Source organism: Nannospalax galili, unplaced genomic scaffold, assembly GCF_000622305.1.
Source record: "Nannospalax galili isolate Female #2095 unplaced genomic scaffold, S.galili_v1.0 scaffold281, whole genome shotgun sequence".
Classification (NCBI taxonomy): domain Eukaryota; kingdom Metazoa; phylum Chordata; class Mammalia; order Rodentia; family Spalacidae; genus Nannospalax; species Nannospalax galili.
The window spans coordinates 3,108,494-3,127,167 of NW_008349068.1; the positions used below are offsets into that span (position 1 = coordinate 3,108,494).

General features: G+C 43.2%; 1 protein-coding gene across 6 annotated transcripts in view; it reads left to right on the forward strand.

Annotated features, from left to right (window-relative positions):
• The window catches only part of Nrp2 (neuropilin 2), a 128,059-nt gene that overhangs the window by 104,505 nt on the left and 4,880 nt on the right, over window positions 1-18,674 (forward strand). For 4 of the 6 annotated variants that reach the window (XM_017801381.2, XM_029569973.1, XM_029569975.1 and 1 more), the window contains exon 16: window positions 17,313-17,363. In XM_017801381.2, coding sequence (XP_017656870.1) covers window positions 17,313-17,363 — 51 coding nt within the window. Of the gene's footprint in view, window positions 1-350; window positions 3,958-17,312; window positions 17,364-18,674 lie in introns of those variants that run through there. The other 2 variants (XM_017801383.2, XM_008846174.3) reach the window with 2 other exon arrangements.

Consider the following 18,674-nt stretch of genomic DNA (forward strand, 5'->3'; position numbering starts at 1 on the left):
AGGATAGAGCTCTTGATTGAATCCCATGCTTATTATGAATTAGCTGAATAACCACTGTTGATTGAACCTCTCTAAGCCTGTTTTCCTCATCTGTAGAATGGGTATGAGGTGCCTGCCTCATAAAGGGACCAGTGGGGGATTATAGCATTATAAAGTGCTTGGCATACACGAAGGCTGAGCACCACCCTCCTCCCTGGCCCCTTGTTGTGTGCCCCCAAAGCATGTGTGTTCTCTTTCTTTCTTTCTTTTATTGTTTTTTTGTTTTTGTTTTTGTTTTTGCTTTTGTTTTTGTTTTTAGATGAGTCCGCATGCTCTCAGTCTAGCAACACTCTTCTGTGTCTCTCCCCCAGGGGGCACCCTCCCGCCAGGGACCGAGCCCACAGTGGACACGGTGCCCGTGCAGCCCATCCCAGCCTACTGGTATTACGTTATGGCCGCCGGAGGCGCCGTGCTGGTGCTGGTCTCCGTCGCGCTGGCCCTGGTGCTCCACTACCACCGGTTCCGCTATGCGGCCAAGAAGACTGATCACTCCATCACCTACAAAACCTCCCACTACACCAACGGGGCCCCTCTGGCGGTGGAGCCCACCCTAACCATTAAGCTAGAGCAAGACCGCGGCTCGCACTGCTGAGGGCCGAAGCAAGAACAGCGCCCAAACAAACAAGAAAGACTGCAAACATTGCCTCGATTTTGCACTTTTTTCTCCTCGCCTAGTCTCTGTGTGAACCCTCAGACACCCCTCTCCAGGGTCCCCAGCTCTGAGCACGCTTATTCATCCCAACAATTCCCTGTGGTCCTTGGGTTCCTGTTTTTCTTTGTTTTGTTTTTAATCTTTTTTATTTTTTCATTTTCTTGTCTTTCTTTCTTCCTTTCTTCCTCCTCATCGTCCTTTTTCTCGTCCTCCTCCTCTTCTTCTTTTTCATTATTCCAAATAACAAAACCCAACTCTAATGCTGCATCTTGGAATACCAGAAGAGATCCGCCCCTAAGCACTTCACAACTCAAGGCTCAGCTGGTTTTGTTCCAGAGACTGGTTCTCTTGTTTTCTCCCCTTGCCTTATCCCACCCCTCCTCTCGGTGGGCAGGCTGCCAGGTGTCTTGAGGGGAGCCTGGCTCTATGTGTATGTACATAGTATATGCTTCCTGTGAAGAGCAGTGTGTGCGTGCGTGCGTGCGTGTGTGTGTGTGTGTGTAGTGTGTGTGTGAAGGAGAGACTGGCTCACTGTGGAGGGAGGAGTGTATGGGTGTGTGTAGAGAGGGGCCCCTTCACTCTTGTGTTACTTCTCCTGGGGTACATTTTACAAGAAAATAATATACTGTACATGTTTTATTTACTTGGAGAAGAGATTGAAGCTTTTTGTTGCCTTATCTAGCTCTGGCTGGGTTTTTGTTGGCTGCCACTGTCATCTCCAGGTACCTAGAAAAACAGGCCACATGGAATGTATTGTGGCCCCACCCATCCTCTTCCCCACCCCCAACCCACCAGACCCAAGAGGATGGTTCCCCCAAGTGCACTCAGACATGACACCCTTGTCATGTCTCCTGGTGTCATGGAAGTCACTAGCTAACAGCCATGGGTGCATGGAATCATCTCTACTTCCAGCCCTGAAGCAGATGTGGCTCATGTTGCCTTAAAAAAAAAAAAGAAAAGAAAGAAAAAGAAAAAAAAGAAAGAGAAAAAGCTCATAATGAATGTTTAGCTCTGATGGGTCAAGTCCAATCATGGAATAAGTCATAAAGAATAAGTCATCTGGGATGATATAGGAAGTGAGTTAGTCTGTTTAAATTGAGAGCAGGAGGGTGAAGACAGAAGGGAGAAGCTGGTAGGACCCAAATGTTATCTTTTCAAAGTCTCCTCACCTTGGGGAGCCATTGGGCCCAATGTTAGATGAGGATGAAGAAGGTATTCTTTGGTATTCTTTTGGTCATTGTAATAGCATTTGTCAAGTATGGGGGAAAGGGGATCATTTGCTTTCCTTTCATGGTGTTAATGTGTGCCTAAATCTATACTGCTAAAATATAAGGCTGTTCACCTGACTTATTTAACTACTATGAGAAAATAGAAAATAATCATTTGTAGAAATGTACCAATGTGCTACCCCTTAAAGCATTCACGGCATCTGGCAAATTCATCCTCATGGGCTGGCCTGGCATTTGCAGATGCTAATACATAGGCAGAGAGAAGGTGCAAGGCTAAAGATACAGCCATTGCTTCCAATTCGTTCTCCAGTTTGTCCTTCCGATTGTCCATTGTCCGAAGTAATGAAGAGGGAAGGATGTCAGAGAGTAGTTGCCTAGTGATACTGTGCAAAGACTGCATTAAATAGCAAAGTCCATTTCATTGATAGAAAGTATATATTTTAAGATTTCCAGTGTATGAGGCTTATAGTCTTGGGGGTGTTTGTTTTCTACTTTCCTGCTAGGAATCCTCTACAGCAGTATAAAATTCTCTCCAAAGATGGTTGCCTGGTCAGATAACATCTCCAGATACCTTCTGAAAAGAAAATCCTAATTTTTGCACGGGTTGCTTGGGAGACAGCATTTTAGCATTCTTCCAGGGCATTCAGAAGATTTCCCCAGCACACTCTTAGCCTGTGCATCTGGTTCGTTTCGTCCTCCTGAAAGGACAGTGCTCTCCCACTCTGACACTATTTCAAAGAGCTACTCTGTCTCAATCACAGCAGCTCTGCCCCAATAAAAAGAAAGAAAAGATGAAAGGCTAGCATGTGGCTTCCCTGAGATTTCAAGAGGTATCCTACCCCAGCTGAAGATAATTTTAGTGGGATGTGACAGTAGTTGTGAATGCAGTTACAACCATGCCAGTCACCAAGGGCTTTTTATCATGGTTGTTCACCTCCAGCTGAGCATTTAGAGCCAGACATTCCCTTCAAATGATTGGCATTCCTGCAGGTACCCTGTGGAGGTATCAGGAAACTACACCTAGAAAATTCAGCCAGTATAGCAATAGCAAGTGGCTAAGTTACTGTATCACCTTGACAATTCCTCTTCTCTAATAGAAGATGGTAGCCACTTGGGTAACTTACTCTGTGCTTATCCTATGCCCCATGCAGCAGCATTTTCATGTTCATGTCATTGATGACATAGTAAATTCCAAGATACAATTCAGCTAGAGTTCTCCTGCCCTCTCTCTCCTGCTCCCCTACCCCAGCAACTTTCATAGTATTATCTAAAAGGGCAGCTCTTCTGGAAAATGCCAGGCCTTGCAGCTTTACAAAGCAAAACTCTCTATCCCTTGGAAGGAGAAAAGAGCCACTCTCTTCTAAGAAAAATGGGTTGAACAGATAGATGAATGCATGCATGCACGTGTTTAGAGTTGCTTCTCAGAAGACAAAACAGTGATACCAACTATTAAAATGTGAATGAGTGGATGAATAAGGTGAAAGACTAGACGGGACTAGTAAAGCATTTGCCTTTATTAGAAGTCTCCTGACAACACCCCAGAGGGAAGGCCTCATCTCTGGATAAAGAATCCTGTCTTTGATAGTACATTAGCAGCTGCCACCATCTAATTGCTGGCAAAGGAAAAAAAAAGAAAGAAAAGAAACAAAATATGTAGCATTGCCATTGACAAAACAGGATGCTGAAAATAAAGTGAAATCATCTTTTCCCTTGTCCCACATTTTCTGGATTAAAACCAGAATAGGAAATCCAGTCATGTTTTTGAGGTTGATACTCCATCTTTTAAAAGATGCTGTCTTTAAAATAAAACTAGCAGACAAGCAAACACCTAAAAAGTCAAAAATTACCAAAGAACAACAACAGAACAAGAAAACCTAAAGCTTTTTACTTCCTGTTTGTATCCCCTCTCCCTATAACTGTGACATCCCTTGCATTGCTCAGTTGCCTGTGTGTCAAAATAACTTGTGGATGTTGGAAACTACTTGGAAATGTATTGTGTGGAATGTAATAAAATGAAGATATTTTTATATAAACATCTGGTTTTTTTCCCCCCACCCTTTGCCTCTGAGAACAAAGTTGAAGTGTAAGCTTTGAACAAACTGATGTCTCCAAAGTTTACACAGCACCTTGTGAGCTACAGGGCATTTGTGTGGGAGGTAGGTGGGTTTTCTCCTTAAGGCCGAATGTCAGCGTTTCCTTCTTTTTATTTTCATTACTGTTTGTTAGGAATTTTATCGAATTTGTGCAGCTGAGCCAACTTTTATGATTGGTGTGGGATTTTGTGAAAGTTGCTAAGTGCTAAATTGCTAAATATGATTCCACGAAATTTCTCTTGATGGCAAATCCCTGGAGATTGGAATCTTCTTTCAAAGGGCCCCAGGGGGAGTGGGCAGACTCCACTAGATCACACACAGCTCCACAGAGGCAGGTCCCTTCCTTTGGAGAAGCAGCAGCAACCTTTTGCTCCTCACCTACCAAATTATTACTTCCTGGGAGACATTCATCTCCAATTTATGAGTGATTTCCCAGGAGCCAGGGCAACAGGAACTTATAGCATGTTCAGGGCTCAGAGATAGGCCTAGATCTCATTTTTGGACAGATAATGAAGATAAGGAGGGCCATTGTGAAGCTGGAAATGTCTGAGTGGTACGTCTTATAAAAGGGGCACTATGTAAAACTGTCCTACTCAAAAGCCTAAGTAGGATACCTACTCAAAAGCCTGATCTTGTTTAACAAGTGTTTTTCTTTTATCTGTCTCTGAGAATAGTTAATGATGTAGTTGTAGTAAATGTTTTAATCAGAAGGGGATTCAGAAAGAAAAAACAACATAGGAAAGGTCATTTCCTAGGGATATCAGGCTTTCTGACAGGAGTCATGAATTGGTCACAGGAGGATTTATGCTACCCCTTATGTATTCTGTCACCCCAGAGGCCTTTCTAAGAGGTCCAGCAACCATTCTGAATGGCCCTGCAAAGAGAGACAGGTCCAGAGGACCCTGTTTCTAGGTCTTATACAAACCTAGAGCCAGGATGCAATGCAAATTTAAAACCTGTTCAAATGCTTCTGAAAGGAGCCTGGCTTTTCAGATCTCATAGGAAAGTGCTAGCACAGATGGCGCAGGGTGGCTGTCATTATCTGTCCTCGGCAGGAGCATAGGGTAGAATGTCCATGATTAGAGCATTGTCTTCCCGTGCCAGACACAATAACCCATTTTGTCTAAGTAATGTTTGGCTTGCCTTAAAACCATTTGTTGCCATTAAAATGAGAATATCTCAGAAGTGTTGGTTTCAAGCAAAGTTCCAGACTCACTCCACATTTGCCTTTGTTGACCTAGAACCACATTTGCCATGTTGAATTAAATTAACCACAACTGCCAGGCATGGTGGCACACGCCTTTAATCCCAGCACTCGAGAAGCAGAGGCAGGTAGGTTGGATCTCTGTGAGAGTGAGACCAGCCTGGTCTACATAGTAAGTTATAGGCCAGCTGGGGCTACAAGGAGACCCTGTCTCAAAAAGACAAAAATAAATAAAAATTAGTCATAGCTTTTGTTTTATTGACACTACTAACCCTTTTGAAGACACTTTTTGAGAAGTATTCCACCTTGAATCTGGAAATGAACCTTATTTTAGGGGTACGCCTTCTCCTCAAGAGGGCAAAGACTCTTTAGGACTTCAAGCATACGTGTTGGAGACAGTGCCTTCAGCAGTGAGCATTCCTGGGTGTATTTCAAACTTAGCCCAAGTGCGACTGTTACAGAAATTGTGCTTCCATGAATCACAAATGCCAGATGTCAGAGCCCAGTGTGGCCTATTTTTGTTCCTACCTGGCCTTCACGATGGCTTAAATGTGCATTCTTGCTTCAACACTGCACTCCAAGTCCAGATAACCAAAGGCCAGCCAAGCCAATGTGGCGGGCATGGAGTTTGTTTTCCTCACTACTCTTCTCTGACTGTGAAGTTGTTTTGCACAAACATTGTGGCCTTTTTGTAATCTGTGATGAAAAGGGTTTCATTTTGAAGTTTTGATTGGTCTGCATTGTGGCTGCACATCTGAGACAAACTGTGGATCCTTAGGTGTGGGGCGTGTTTTTTTCTCTTGAATTGTGCAGAGCACTGGGGCTCTCACAGCTGTAATTTGCCTTTCATCCACTTCAGTGATGGCCCAAAGAAAACACAAAACAAATCTAGCAAGAGAAAAAGGAGGAGAGAGGGGACTATCAGCTGATGATCTCTCAATCAGCAGCAGGGGGGCGGGGGGGGGGAGACCTGCCCTATACAAATAAGTTAGAAGCTAGAAATAACAGAGGGTTTATTTAAGCATCACATAGGTCTGGTATACAGGAATATGTGTTGAGGTCCACTGCAATCAGAAACCCGTAGCCTTAGGAGTCATCTGATCATAGGCCAAAGCCAGAATGTGTTTGCACTAACCCCTTGGAGGCATTCTGTTTGACATCAAACGTAACTGGAACAATACAAAATTTGGGAAATCTCCAAAGAACAGAACCCTAGTTATTAAGATGTGGAACAGTAGTAAGTCTTAGAGCTTGGGGTCACCAGCAGCTTTTTCTGCTCCAAGTCCTATGGACAGAAGACTCACAAACATCTCTCTTCTGAGTAAAGTCCTTGCTCTCTGGATTTTCTGTCATGACCTTAAAGAACCAGAAACTATCATTATCATAGTTAATGATAATCTAACATAAATTCTCATAGGCATTGGAACCAAGAACAGAGAAGCATTGTTTGAAGGGCTGGAAACAGAGGTCCTAAAAGGAGGACTGGGTGTTGGGTGGGAAAACACCTTTCCTTGGAAACGTACTGCCAAATTGGTTATCAATATTGAACAAGATTGTTAACTTTTCAGGCTTGTTTTCTTCCTTACTTCCTTGGTTCACAAGTTATATGTAACTACACTTTCAAAACTAAGGCCCGACATGGTGGCACATGCCTTTAATGCCAGCACTCAGGAGACAGAGGCAGGCAGATCTCTTGTGAGTTCGAGGCCAGCTTGGTCTACATAGCGAGTTGCAAGCCAGCTGGGGTTACAGGGAGACCCTGTCTCAAAACAGACAGAAAAAAAAACAAAGTGCAATAATATAGAAAAGGCCAAAGTTCATTTCATTGTTACTAACCTTCATCTCTTACCCAGAAGTGACCACAAAGATACTTTGAGGCCACCTCTTATACCTTTAGAAGCACATACACTCATGTCAAAGTGTGTGATTTGGTTTAACTGGAGTTCATTTTGTTTTACATAGTTGTGTCAGAGTGTTTCTTCTCTTTGTTGGCAAGTTGCTTCTTTTCATATGACAGCATCTTGCAGATCATTCAGTACATCCCATCACGTCTGTTCCACCCATTTCAGCCAGTGCATAGCATCCTGAACAGTGTTGATACGCTACAGTTTATGCATTGCTTTCCCCACTCATGGGCATTCCGGTTCTATCTAGTTTTCTTTTGTTGTTTGCTTTGTTTTTTACTGTTATAAACAATACTACAATGAACATCATTGAAGTAGTCTTTTTGAGCATATGTTCCTATAGGAATTTCTGGGTCATATGGGATTTTTGTTTTCATTCTAAGAAATGTAAATAAATACCAGAAGCTTACCCATCAAAAAAACCTGTTTCCTTTTGGGAGAATAGCAGAAGCTAGGGGACACCGTGGATATGAAGCCCTGCCACATTTGCTCATGCCACGTAATCTCTGTGACTCTCTGTGAAGTAGACAGTACTTTTCAAGAGAAGACTATGAACAGTTTTAGGGAGATTGAAACTCGGTCCTTTTCTAGGTCTTAAAAAATATTTTTTTGACTGCCAACTTGAAGAGAATACAGTTCTGTCTGAAAGTAGAAGCTGTGACCCAGAAGTTAATTCTGTGCCTGGGTTCAACAGAGAATCCTGTTCTCCGTGATTAATGAGATCCACTTGGTTTCTCCCAAAGAATGACTATGCTGTGCCTTCCTGTTATTTATTTATGTTTTCTGCTAAAAAAAAAATTCATGTAAAAAATATTCTTTAAGGCCATTGCACAGCATTGTGCTGCAGACCAAATGATTTCATAAACCTCAGGTAGACTTCATGTACCAGAAGAAAGTCTGAAATCCTGGAGGCCCCCCAAGGGGGATTTGCCCTGAGAGGAGCAGACCTTCTGGGCTGAAAGGAGGCTCTGGGCTTTCTTCCAAGGAGGCTCAGGGCTATGGCAACAACAGAAAGGCACCAGGCAGCAGGGTGTTCTCTAGTGGGATGTCTCCGTGTATAGGCAAATCTCTTTGCTCCTACATAGCTCCAGCAAGTAATAGCATCAGGAAGAGAAGCCAAAAGACCTGAGTCCCAAACACTATTTCTAACAAGAATGCTGCCTTAAATTCCATTGCACTTAAGACAAGAGAGTCAAAGTACCATATTAACTCTGAGGATAGTGAATAGTGTCTCGGGCCAAATATGTGCTCTGTAGACTTTTTCTTACATACCAGAAGTCTAGGGTTGCTTTCTCTTGGACACGGATTCTGAGCATATGACTCAGGAAAGAAATCATACCTGAGCACCAAGTCTGCTGAGCTCCACATGTCAACCCCCGTCCCACATACATACACACAATACGTTGTTTTGACTTCTCTGTGTAATGGTATATAGTTGAGCACGAGCACTTTTAATATCATTAACTAACATTCCCCCAAAGCAAAGACTCCAGCCCAGAACTGAGAGGACAGTTCAACATCAGATGTTGACTTTCAACAATGACAGCTTCTTACTTGTGAACAGGATGCCTGGGCCAGAGTTCTCTGCAACTTGTTAGAGAACTTCCAGCTCTGGTGGTGATGGAAGTGTGGAGAGCGCTTTGAACTAAAGATGCCCCTGACCAAAGTCCTCTTTTCAGCTGGCATTCTATTTATTGAGACTTCATCTTAGCACCAAGAACCTTTATATCCCTTAGTATTTCCTTACTGCCAGCAAGGGCCAGTAGAGTGGCATAAGGACTGGGGGGACTAGTATGTACCTCTCCATTGCCTCTGTAGGGAAATCCCAACAGCTGGAAGTGAGGGCAAGAATATAATTATTATAACCCAGACTAAGGCTAATGTGGCTATGTCAGGGGAGCCCCAGAGTGCCACATTACCCCAAGCCAACTATAAACCAAAAGTTGGGCCTATCAATAGTGTTCATGGGAAGCCCTAGGCCCATCTCACTTCCTCATTCTGAAATCCCAGTTAGAGCCACAGTGCCCACCTGTCTCCCAAAGGAGGCTCTAGTCTCCAGTCTACCTTTGTGCCAAGTGCAGTTCATCTTTGAACTCCAATGCCACCCCATGCCATCTTGGTGATTGATCCCTTTTCTCTACTGTCTAGATATTCTCTCTGTCCTCCTCCTACCAAAGCCTTCTCTCTGGAAATCATAGATCAGAGTCCTTTGCTCAAATGTTTACTTGGTACTTCTTCCAAAGACACAGGTTCTTATGGAAACCAAACCTAAGGCTAACAGAATATTCAGTTGTAAATACAGTCCTCAGCTACCAGTAAGCAACTAGAGAAGTTTATCTCTTCAGTGGATGGAGAAAGGTACCTTTTTGACCCCTGTAAAATCATATAACCACGTCATTCATTCTTACTGTACATAAGCAGAACCCAACTTTTAAGTATAATGACTTTTCTTTGTGACATTCATGGGAACAGAGTTGTGTTGTTTTTGTTGTTTGTTGTTGTTGTTCTAAGACTTACAAAGCAAGAGGGCTAATTTTCAGAGAATATAATTTTTCACAATAGAAGGCGATGTAGTTTTTACTCTTAAATGTCATCCTCCCTCTTGACCAAGGTTGTACCAAACCACTTCTCCTGGATGACGTTTCTTGTATGTGTACCTGTTATGGTTTGGGTATAAAATGTCACCGAAAGCTAATGTGTTGAAGGCTTAATCCACAATTGGGAGGGAGATGATTGTATCGCAAGGGTGCTAACTTCATCAATGGGTGGAGCTATTGACAATACCGAGTGGACCATTCGGATGTGGGACCTGGTTGGAGAACAGAGGTCCCTGAAGGGAGTAGCCTGTGCTTCACCCCTTCCTGGCTCACTCTTTCTCTCTTCTGTTTCCCAATGGCAACCATGAGGTGAGCAGCGTTCCTCTGCTTTACCTTCTTTGCCATGTTCTGCCTCCCTCTGGTCCCACAGTGATGGAACCACGTGATTGTCGACTGAAACCATAAGCCCAAATGAGCATTTCCTCCTTCAAGCTTTTTTCTTAGGAATTTGGCCTCTGTGATGACAGACTAACACAGCGCTTCTTGAGTCCTGGGACTGCAGAGAATAAGAAGTTCCAAAGTCCACTAAGGAAAGAAAAATCTGTAACATAAATTTAGAAGAATTTTCCCCCTTACATCTCAAGAAAAAAATAAGAATACTGGGAGAGAGGTAGAGAACATTTCCCTGAATTTCCTCTCTGTTTCCTACCTTTATACCCTGACAGAAAATAGCCAATAAAGAAGAGCAAAGAGCCGATTTCCTGTTGATATGTCTACCATGAGAGATGGAGAATATCTGGTTTTTCAAAGACAGTTAAAATCAAAACAAAACAAACAAACAAACAAACAAACAAACCAGATTCTAGAATCTTCTCTCCTCAGTATTGTGAAGTCTGCCATTATAGCTAGAAGTTTCTCTGGCTGCATTTTTCTTATGTGCATGCCATTGCTGAGGTTCAGCGGAGACTTGCTGGCCCAGCTGCTCATCTGCCTCCATGCTCGAATGTATTATTAGGTCATTTCACAGCCTTCTTGTTTACAGTTAATATTTCCAAATCTTTTTAGTGTTTCTCCCTAGTTTTTAATAAAAATAACAGAAAATAATGACTACATTCAAGATCAAACTCTTCCAATAATTTCATAATAAACCCCCTTTGTCTTTTCCTAATGGAAACCACGTGGAAAAGCTCCAAAAATTTAATCCACGACCTTCAATAGATCTGGCTATACCCTGAAAGATAAAAAGTATATGACAGAGGATCTTCTGGTGGGTTTTCAGACTCAGGCCAAATCCATCAAGGGATGAATAGCTCTCAGGTAGCCGACTTTTTAACTGAAATTTGGCAAAGTTTACATCAACATCTGAACTTCTGACTGCTCACTGCAGCTGGGGATGAACAAACCGAATTAGGGTGATTATGGATGGTGGGGAGGGAAAACCTTCAGCCAATACTAAATGTTAAACCAAATTAAACATTTTGAAGTGCCAAGAAATATTTCCTTAGTCTTCCATTATTTCTGGTTTATTGAGATCTCAGTGTTATGTTTCCTGCTGGGACAAAAAACAGAATGGCTTAGAGAATTTTCTAAAGGCAACTTCCATCTGAATGAGCCATTGATTTAGCTGGCTCAGGGGGTTCAGGAACCTAGAATAAAATCCAACAAAGGCTCCAAGCAGCCAAGAGCATATCCCTAATAAATCACAGGCTATGAACAAGGTAGTGAAAATCTGTAGCTCACTCTTGGTTCTACTGATGATTTGTTCAGTGACTTACATTTTTCTACTCTCCTCCCTCTGCTTCATCTTTAAACAGAGGTGATGATACCTGGTACCTGCTGAAATAAATGTGTCTAGAGGTTTCCTGTATGCAAGAGGCTCTTGAATCCTTTCAAAGCTGGTTGAATTTGGGTGGTCTCAGTGGGCAGACTAGCTTCCCATAAGGATTTATTAGCCCAGCCACAGTTAAGGTGAAGGCTGAAGAGGAATGCCACAAGTTACATATTTTATCAGTTCCCTAGTCTCCAATTAATAGTACTAGTTCCTAAGCCAAGCAAACAAGTACCCATGCTGAAAAGCATGGAACTTTGTGGCTTTCATTTCTCTGTATTTTTTCCTGTTCTTCTCGATGACTTCAGAGAGACGACAGAGCTGAGGTGAGGAATGGGGCAATGAACAGTGTAGGGTGGCAGAGTTCTTGTGTTTAGAAGTCTCTTTGTGGATCTCAACCAGCAACCCTTATCAGTAAGGCTGATGGGGGTTGGAGAGATGGCTCAGAGTTAATGAGCACCTGATGCTCTTGCAGAAAAGCAGAGTTCAGTTTCCAGCACCCATGTTGGAATGCTACCTGTAACTCCAGCTCCAGGGACACATACACATAAATAAACAATAAAATAAATCTCTTTAAAAAACAAAAACAAAAAACAAAAAAAAAAAGAAAGAAAGAGCAGTGGGTATGGTGTTGCATGCCTTTAATCCCAGCACTTGGGAGGCAGAGGCAGGTGGATCTCTGTGAGTTCGAGGCCAGCATGGTCTCTATAGTGAATCCAGGCCAGCTGTGGCTACAGGGAGACCCTGTCTCAAAAAGACCAAAAAAAGAAAAAGAAAAAGAAAAAGAAAGAGGCACGTGTGGTGACATACACCTCTAATCCCAGCATTTGGGAGGCAGAGGTAGGTGAATCTCTGTGAGATCAAGGCCAGCCTGGTCTACATAGCAAATTCCAGGCTAACTGGGGCTTCAGAGAGATCCTATCTCAAAAAGACCCAAAAATAAAATGAAATTTAAAAAATAAAAGAAAACCCGATGGAATTCCAGAGCAGAACAACACAGGGAAGACTCGGGGTAGTCAGGACAGGTGAGAGTCTCCACACCTAGGACAAGTCCAAAGCGAGGAATGGCTATCTGCTCCTAGACCAGTGCTCCTTCATGATCCATGCTACAACTGTTCAGACACAGAGCAATGCTTATGCTGAGTGCTCCTCCGAGTGTCTTTGCCCCGTGTTCTGGATGGCAAACCTGGTCTCTTAAGCTACTGCTCAGATCTAGCATGGAAGGACTTCTTCAAAGGAAACCAACCCGTATCAGTACTCTGAAATGATTGTGTGCAAGTGACCCAGGGAGGGACTGTCTTAAATTATTTATCTCAAAGTAGCCAGCGGCTTGAAGCAGACTTCTCAGTCCCCTGGCAATCTTGTGAAACTCCTTTTATGATGCAGAAAGTACACAGCACACTGTCAAGGCCAATACACTCACAGTAGACCACAGCATAGCAAGTGGTGAAAGTGAAGGTTCCGAATTTCCTTTAAGAAACTGCTGAAAGGCAAACTAATGAAGGAATGCTAACCAAAGAATCCTGATTTAGAAGAATGAGAAAATGAGAGAGAGAGAGAGAGAGAGAGAGAGGAAGAAGAAGAGGAGGAGGAGGAAGAGGAGGAGGAGGAGGAGGAGGAGAGAGGAGGGGGGCAGAGAATGAGAGAAAAGCATTCTTGCTGAAGACTTAAATCAAGCTTTGTGGGGGTTTCCCAGCTGTAAGTTGGAGTATCAAGGGGTGTTTCCCCTGACTAGCATGTGTGGTCTTACAGCGCCAGGCAGTGTTCCAGACCTTTTGGGGAGAAAGACTTTTCATTAGAAGAGGCCATTTGTGCCATACTACACAAACTAGAGTACTCGACTCTTCTAAGGTGAAGGAGTTCCTGGAAGAGTTCATGGAGGTTTTAATAACTAGCTACTGTGTCTCTCCCACTGAAAATTCAAGACAAGAGACAGATAAAGACCTTCAGACACTCTTCACCATGTACCCCCCAGTCTCTTAAACCTGCAAAAAGAAGGGACACCAGAGGAAACAATGGAACTCTTCAGCCTGAGATTTCTATTTCAACACGAAAATGACCAGGGTTTTGTTAGTTGGGTTGTTTTTCAAACAGTGGCTACTCTGCCCACCTACCTGGTTGCTCAAATGCTAAACTCTTCCAGTCATCTGAGTTCACATCTTCCTCTCACTTCAGGAGCTGCTGCAGGGTCCGTGGGCAGAGGTCTGCTTCACATGTAGTTAGATACAGGGTGGAAGAGTTGTGGCCAAGTAAGACAACCTCTTTGAATTCTTTGGTGGGTCACAGAAGAATACAAGCCAAAAAAAACCAAGAGACAAATGCGTGGGTGAAAAGGCTCAGGTGCCATAGTCCAATGTATTCCTGATAGTCAAACAGATAAGAAAACAGAACCTTCCAAGTCCACCATGCTACAACCTGAATTCTGAAGCATCCTCCTCCACCCTCACACATTTTCCTTGCTGACAGTGGCTCAGCTTCATTTGCCTAATCACTCCCCCGGTCTCCAAGACTATGTAGCCCTTTCTCCACACACCTTGCTTTCCTTTATGCTATTCTTGTGTCACAGAGTCTTTGCTTCCCATCCATACTGAAGGGCCTTGATGGTCCCATACATCTTTAAATATTTTATTTTATGTGTATGAGTGTATTACCTGCATGTATGTGAGTGCACCCGTGTCCTGCAGTGCCACAGAGGCCAGAAGAGGGCTTTGGATTCCCCTGGAACTGGAGTTAAGGACGGTTCATAGCCACCATGTGGGTGTTGGGAATCAAACCTGGGTCCTCTGCAAGAGCAGTCAGTGCTCTTAACCGCTGAGCCTTCTCTCCAGAGAAGAGTCAGAGTCAGACTGACCTGAGATTGAATCCACACGGGGACAGAAAAGGAAATAGGGTCACGGAATCACAAAGTTCGGAAGTAGAGGTCTTGTGGGTGGTAAGATCTATTCCTGACCTGTACTGCTGGGAAGTGTGACTCATTCTACTCCCGCTAGCCCAGCTCACACTCACAAACACATCTTCTCACTGATATAATCTTGGATGGTCTTCTCCACGTGTTACCCATTGAGATAAAATTCTAAGTCCTTGTCATGTCCAACCTGTCCTCAGTTCCCCAGCTGCCACAGCATCCCGTGGCTGCTGTTTTCCCTCCCACACAGCTACTGCTTCACCGTCTGCCTGGGGCTCTTGGTACGTCCGTCTCCCTCCTACCTCACATGAGAACCAGCACTTTTCCCTTCGGGACTTCATCTTGTCAACTGTCCTGTCCAACTTTGCTTTTTCTTTGCTAGAACAGAAAGTCTCTGTGAGAATTACCTTCTTCCTATAGCATCCTGAAAAAAACAGCCTTAGGTTTACCTAGTAGGCCCAACATAAAAAGGAAAGTAGCCAGTGAAGAGCAAAGAGGCTTTTGAGAGAGAAATCTCTTAATCAAACACAGATACCAAGAATATGAGCAAGGGGACTAGAGAAAATTGCTATTGAAGTAAATTGCCTTTTGTACAAATTTTCCTTTTATTTGGGTTTTCCCCAGTGTGCTATTCTTTCTTTAGGGCTTGGTGAACAGATGCGCTTTTGAAAATGTTGATTAACTTATCCTTTCCTCGACCTCTTCCCACTCACCCAAACTCCTGGGAGCAGTGATTATATAGAGCCAAGTCGAGCCGCTGAAGTGTTCCTCCTCACCTTAAGTGGCCTTTGATTCCCCAGGTGCAGAAATCTCAGCTGTGGCTGAGCAATTGATTCCATTGAAACTTAGAAATGGGCCTGATTTGGGGGAAGCCATCTTGTCCAGTCCTTTGCCTACAGAGATAAGATCTGTGATCTCTTGGGATAAAATGACCCCATAGTCATTGTCATCCACTTACCTTTTTTCCTTCAAGATCAATGCCACATCCACTCCTTTCCAGCCCATGATCCACAGTGGCTTCTGTCTTCTTCTCTGAGGTATGAGATGGAGCAAGGTGGTGTTCCATTCTCCAAGAATTTGTCATGTCTTTGGCAGAGGCCAAATCCCTAAAAACAAGTACAGAACTTGGCCCAAAAGTCCCTGGCAAGAGCCTTGTGGTTCTTGTCCTAGTCTGAGTCACATATTCCTATCCAGTCTTCTGCATCTTCTACCTGTGAAGATGTTAAGACACATGAGCATCCCATCAAAACTATTAATTATCAGAAATGTGAGCTTTCTTCCATTTCCTTTCCATAAGGTTCTTTAAAAAACTCTGGGTTGACTTTCACAAGCTCAGTTTGATATCTGCGATAGATACCACCACCACCTGCCTCTTGTTGAATCATGTTCACATCTTCATTCCAAGGAAACAGCCTGCTTTGTGGGAGCCTGAAGAATAATGCAGGAGATGGGCACTGAGGTGGGAAAGCTGGCATGGTCTACAGGTGCCAGTTGCTATGTTAAAAGTATGCCAGGAATGGGCTGGATTTATAGAGGGCTGGTGCCACATGGCATTGGTCCTTTCAAGTGGGATCTTGGCAAGGTGTACTATGCATCCCTTACTAGAGGCCGAGGCGATGTGAACATGCTTTAGCACTCTAGCCAGGAAAGGAGAAGACTTCTAATATAATTAAAAGCACCACCTCCAGAGGAAGAGCGTGTTTCAAGGCTGACAGTGATGAATCAATCCTCAGTTCAGTTCATGGTCAAGGAGATCATCCCTGAGGAGCAGTGCTGATGAGCGAGACATTCTGTGTGGTCTAAATGTCTTCCTTCCTCTCATTTGCTGTTTTAGCTGTTTGGGATTTTGAATGCTGTCTTCGAAGTTCTTCATCTAGCTTTGGGGTGAAGTTTTCCTACAGGGCCACATATATGCCCCACGGCTGTCTTGAGTTGACAACCAGGAAAGTCTTAATTAGCTTGAGAAGACCCTGCTCTTTGCCACATGTTTGATTCTCTCTCTCTCTCTTTTGAAATGTTTTAGCATTTAGACAGGCAATTTTCATTGGTTCTGATGTCTATAAGATGGACGGTATTGTGAATAAAAACATCTGATTATCCACCCCTCAAATTACCATTAAAAAGGGAAATGATAGGCAATGATAATACTGAAAAACTTTAGAGTAAATTAACGTAGCTATATTCAAGCCTGGGCTAGTCAGATTGGATGCCCATGTTTGATCTATTCTAAATTGTGAAGAAAGCCAACAAAAAAAAAATAGCCGAGGGGAACAGACAAGAGATACCTGCTAGGATTTAGCAAACAATCATGAAACTCAACCTTAGTTATAAAGACGTCAACAAAAAATAACGCCCTGGCGATTGGAAGGCCAGAATTTAGAACTATCAGTCAGATATGTGAAGGGGGACAGACATTAAGACATTCTTTCCAGTTCTGCTCTTATGTTGAGGCATTTAATGATGAAATACGATTTCCTTCAATTACCATAGTTTATTTGAAATCCAAAGGAGAAAGACTCTGGTACACTTAGGTACGTGATTATGGAAGGGTGGAATTTGCTAGACTAAGCAGACATCAGTGTAAAGGTGAGTGACATGCATATAAGAAGCAAAGACCCTTAATAAAACCCAAACCTAAATTGGTAATAACAATAGTTATAAAAACACAAGGGGCAGGGTTTGCTTATCAGTGAAGATGTGACTTTCTGCTTTTTTCTGGTTGTTGTTGGAAGTAAAGACAGATCCTTTGCAAGGGAAAGATCCAGTGATGTTCCCAGAAAATGATCTGAATGTGGGTGTGATTCCTTCACCATTCACCACAATAGGGAGTCATTCTCAAAACGAAATTTTTTTCTCTGCCTTTTAGTTGTGGTGATAGAACTTTTGACAATTTGGTGTGTGTGTTTCTTTTTTTGTTGTAGTGGACATCCCAGAAATACACGGGGGAGAAGGCTATGGAGATGAAATTGATGGTGAGTACTGCTAGGATTTAGCAAATAATCACGAAACTCAATTTTAGTTACAAAGACGTCAACAAAAAAATAATGCCCTGGCAATTGGAAGGCCGGAATTTAGAACTATCAGTCAGAAATGTATGTGAAAAGAGCCCAGAGAAGAATGAAGAAACCATCAATTACTTTGTCAAAGTCAAATTTAGAGATTTAGAAAGTTTATTGAGTTCCCTCAGCCTAATCTGAAACAGGCCCCCCATTTCAGGCAACTTTCTCTGTTGATGGACTTCAAATCTGGATAAACTCTTTGGAAGTGAAAGGTGAGCTCCTCTCTGCCGATCACTGCTTGGCCCCCGTGACCTCTTCCCCAAAAGGGCCTGAGTGAATGACCTGAATATGAATGCTCTTGGGCTGAACTGGGGATCTGGTTCCCCTGATTGCAGGAAAGCTTTCTCATACTAAGACTCCAGATCCTGTTCATTGAAGATTTGGGGGTTTTATTCACACAACCCATCTTGTATAGTTACATTTTTTTCAAACTCTATTTCTGCACTTCTAATGCACATACTCCCGGAGGCTAATTGGAGAGTCCTAGCTGGAGGGCGGCTGAGCAAACACATAAAAAAAAGGTCTCCCTGGACTTCTGTGAGTGTCAGACCTGATCTCTAGAAGACCCAACAGCAAGATTCCACTCAAAGAACAACTTCAGACCAAGATTGATGCATTTAAGAAGAACAGTTTATAGAGCAGTTGCTTTTAACCTGACCTTAATCAAAAACTTCAACTGTAGTTATAGAAACTAGAGTGACAAACCCAAACAGCACCTTGTTAGCGGGCCGCAGGAGCTCTCTGCAAAACCCAGTCCAACTCTCCTTTTATGGGCAAAAGTGCACAACTGACCCACACCGGGAGTCTGCAATAGATCAAGTGGCAGAAACACTGAGAAGTGCAAAGTGTGAGGGAGGAAGATGCAGAAAGCCGACTCCTAGGCCGGTGTTAACTGCTTGCTGATTCTGCCTGGAATTAGTTGCCTGATCACTTGGGTTCTTTAAACCTCTACAAAAAAACATGTAATATCGCCCTGCCTTCCTCGTGGAGTTCTTAGGAGATCCTGAGGAAATGGGTCCTGCAGTCATGCCTTGTCCTACACTAGAAATGTAAAGATACGCTTTTTCTAAGATGGCCATACCTAGACCACAAGCTGGGTTGCTTCACGAACAGAAATTTATTTTCTCACTGCTTTGGAGGCTGGTCCAAGGTCATGATATGGACAAACCTGGTTCTTTCTGAAGGCTGTGAGTCTCTCTCTCTCTCTCTCTCTCTCTCTCTCTC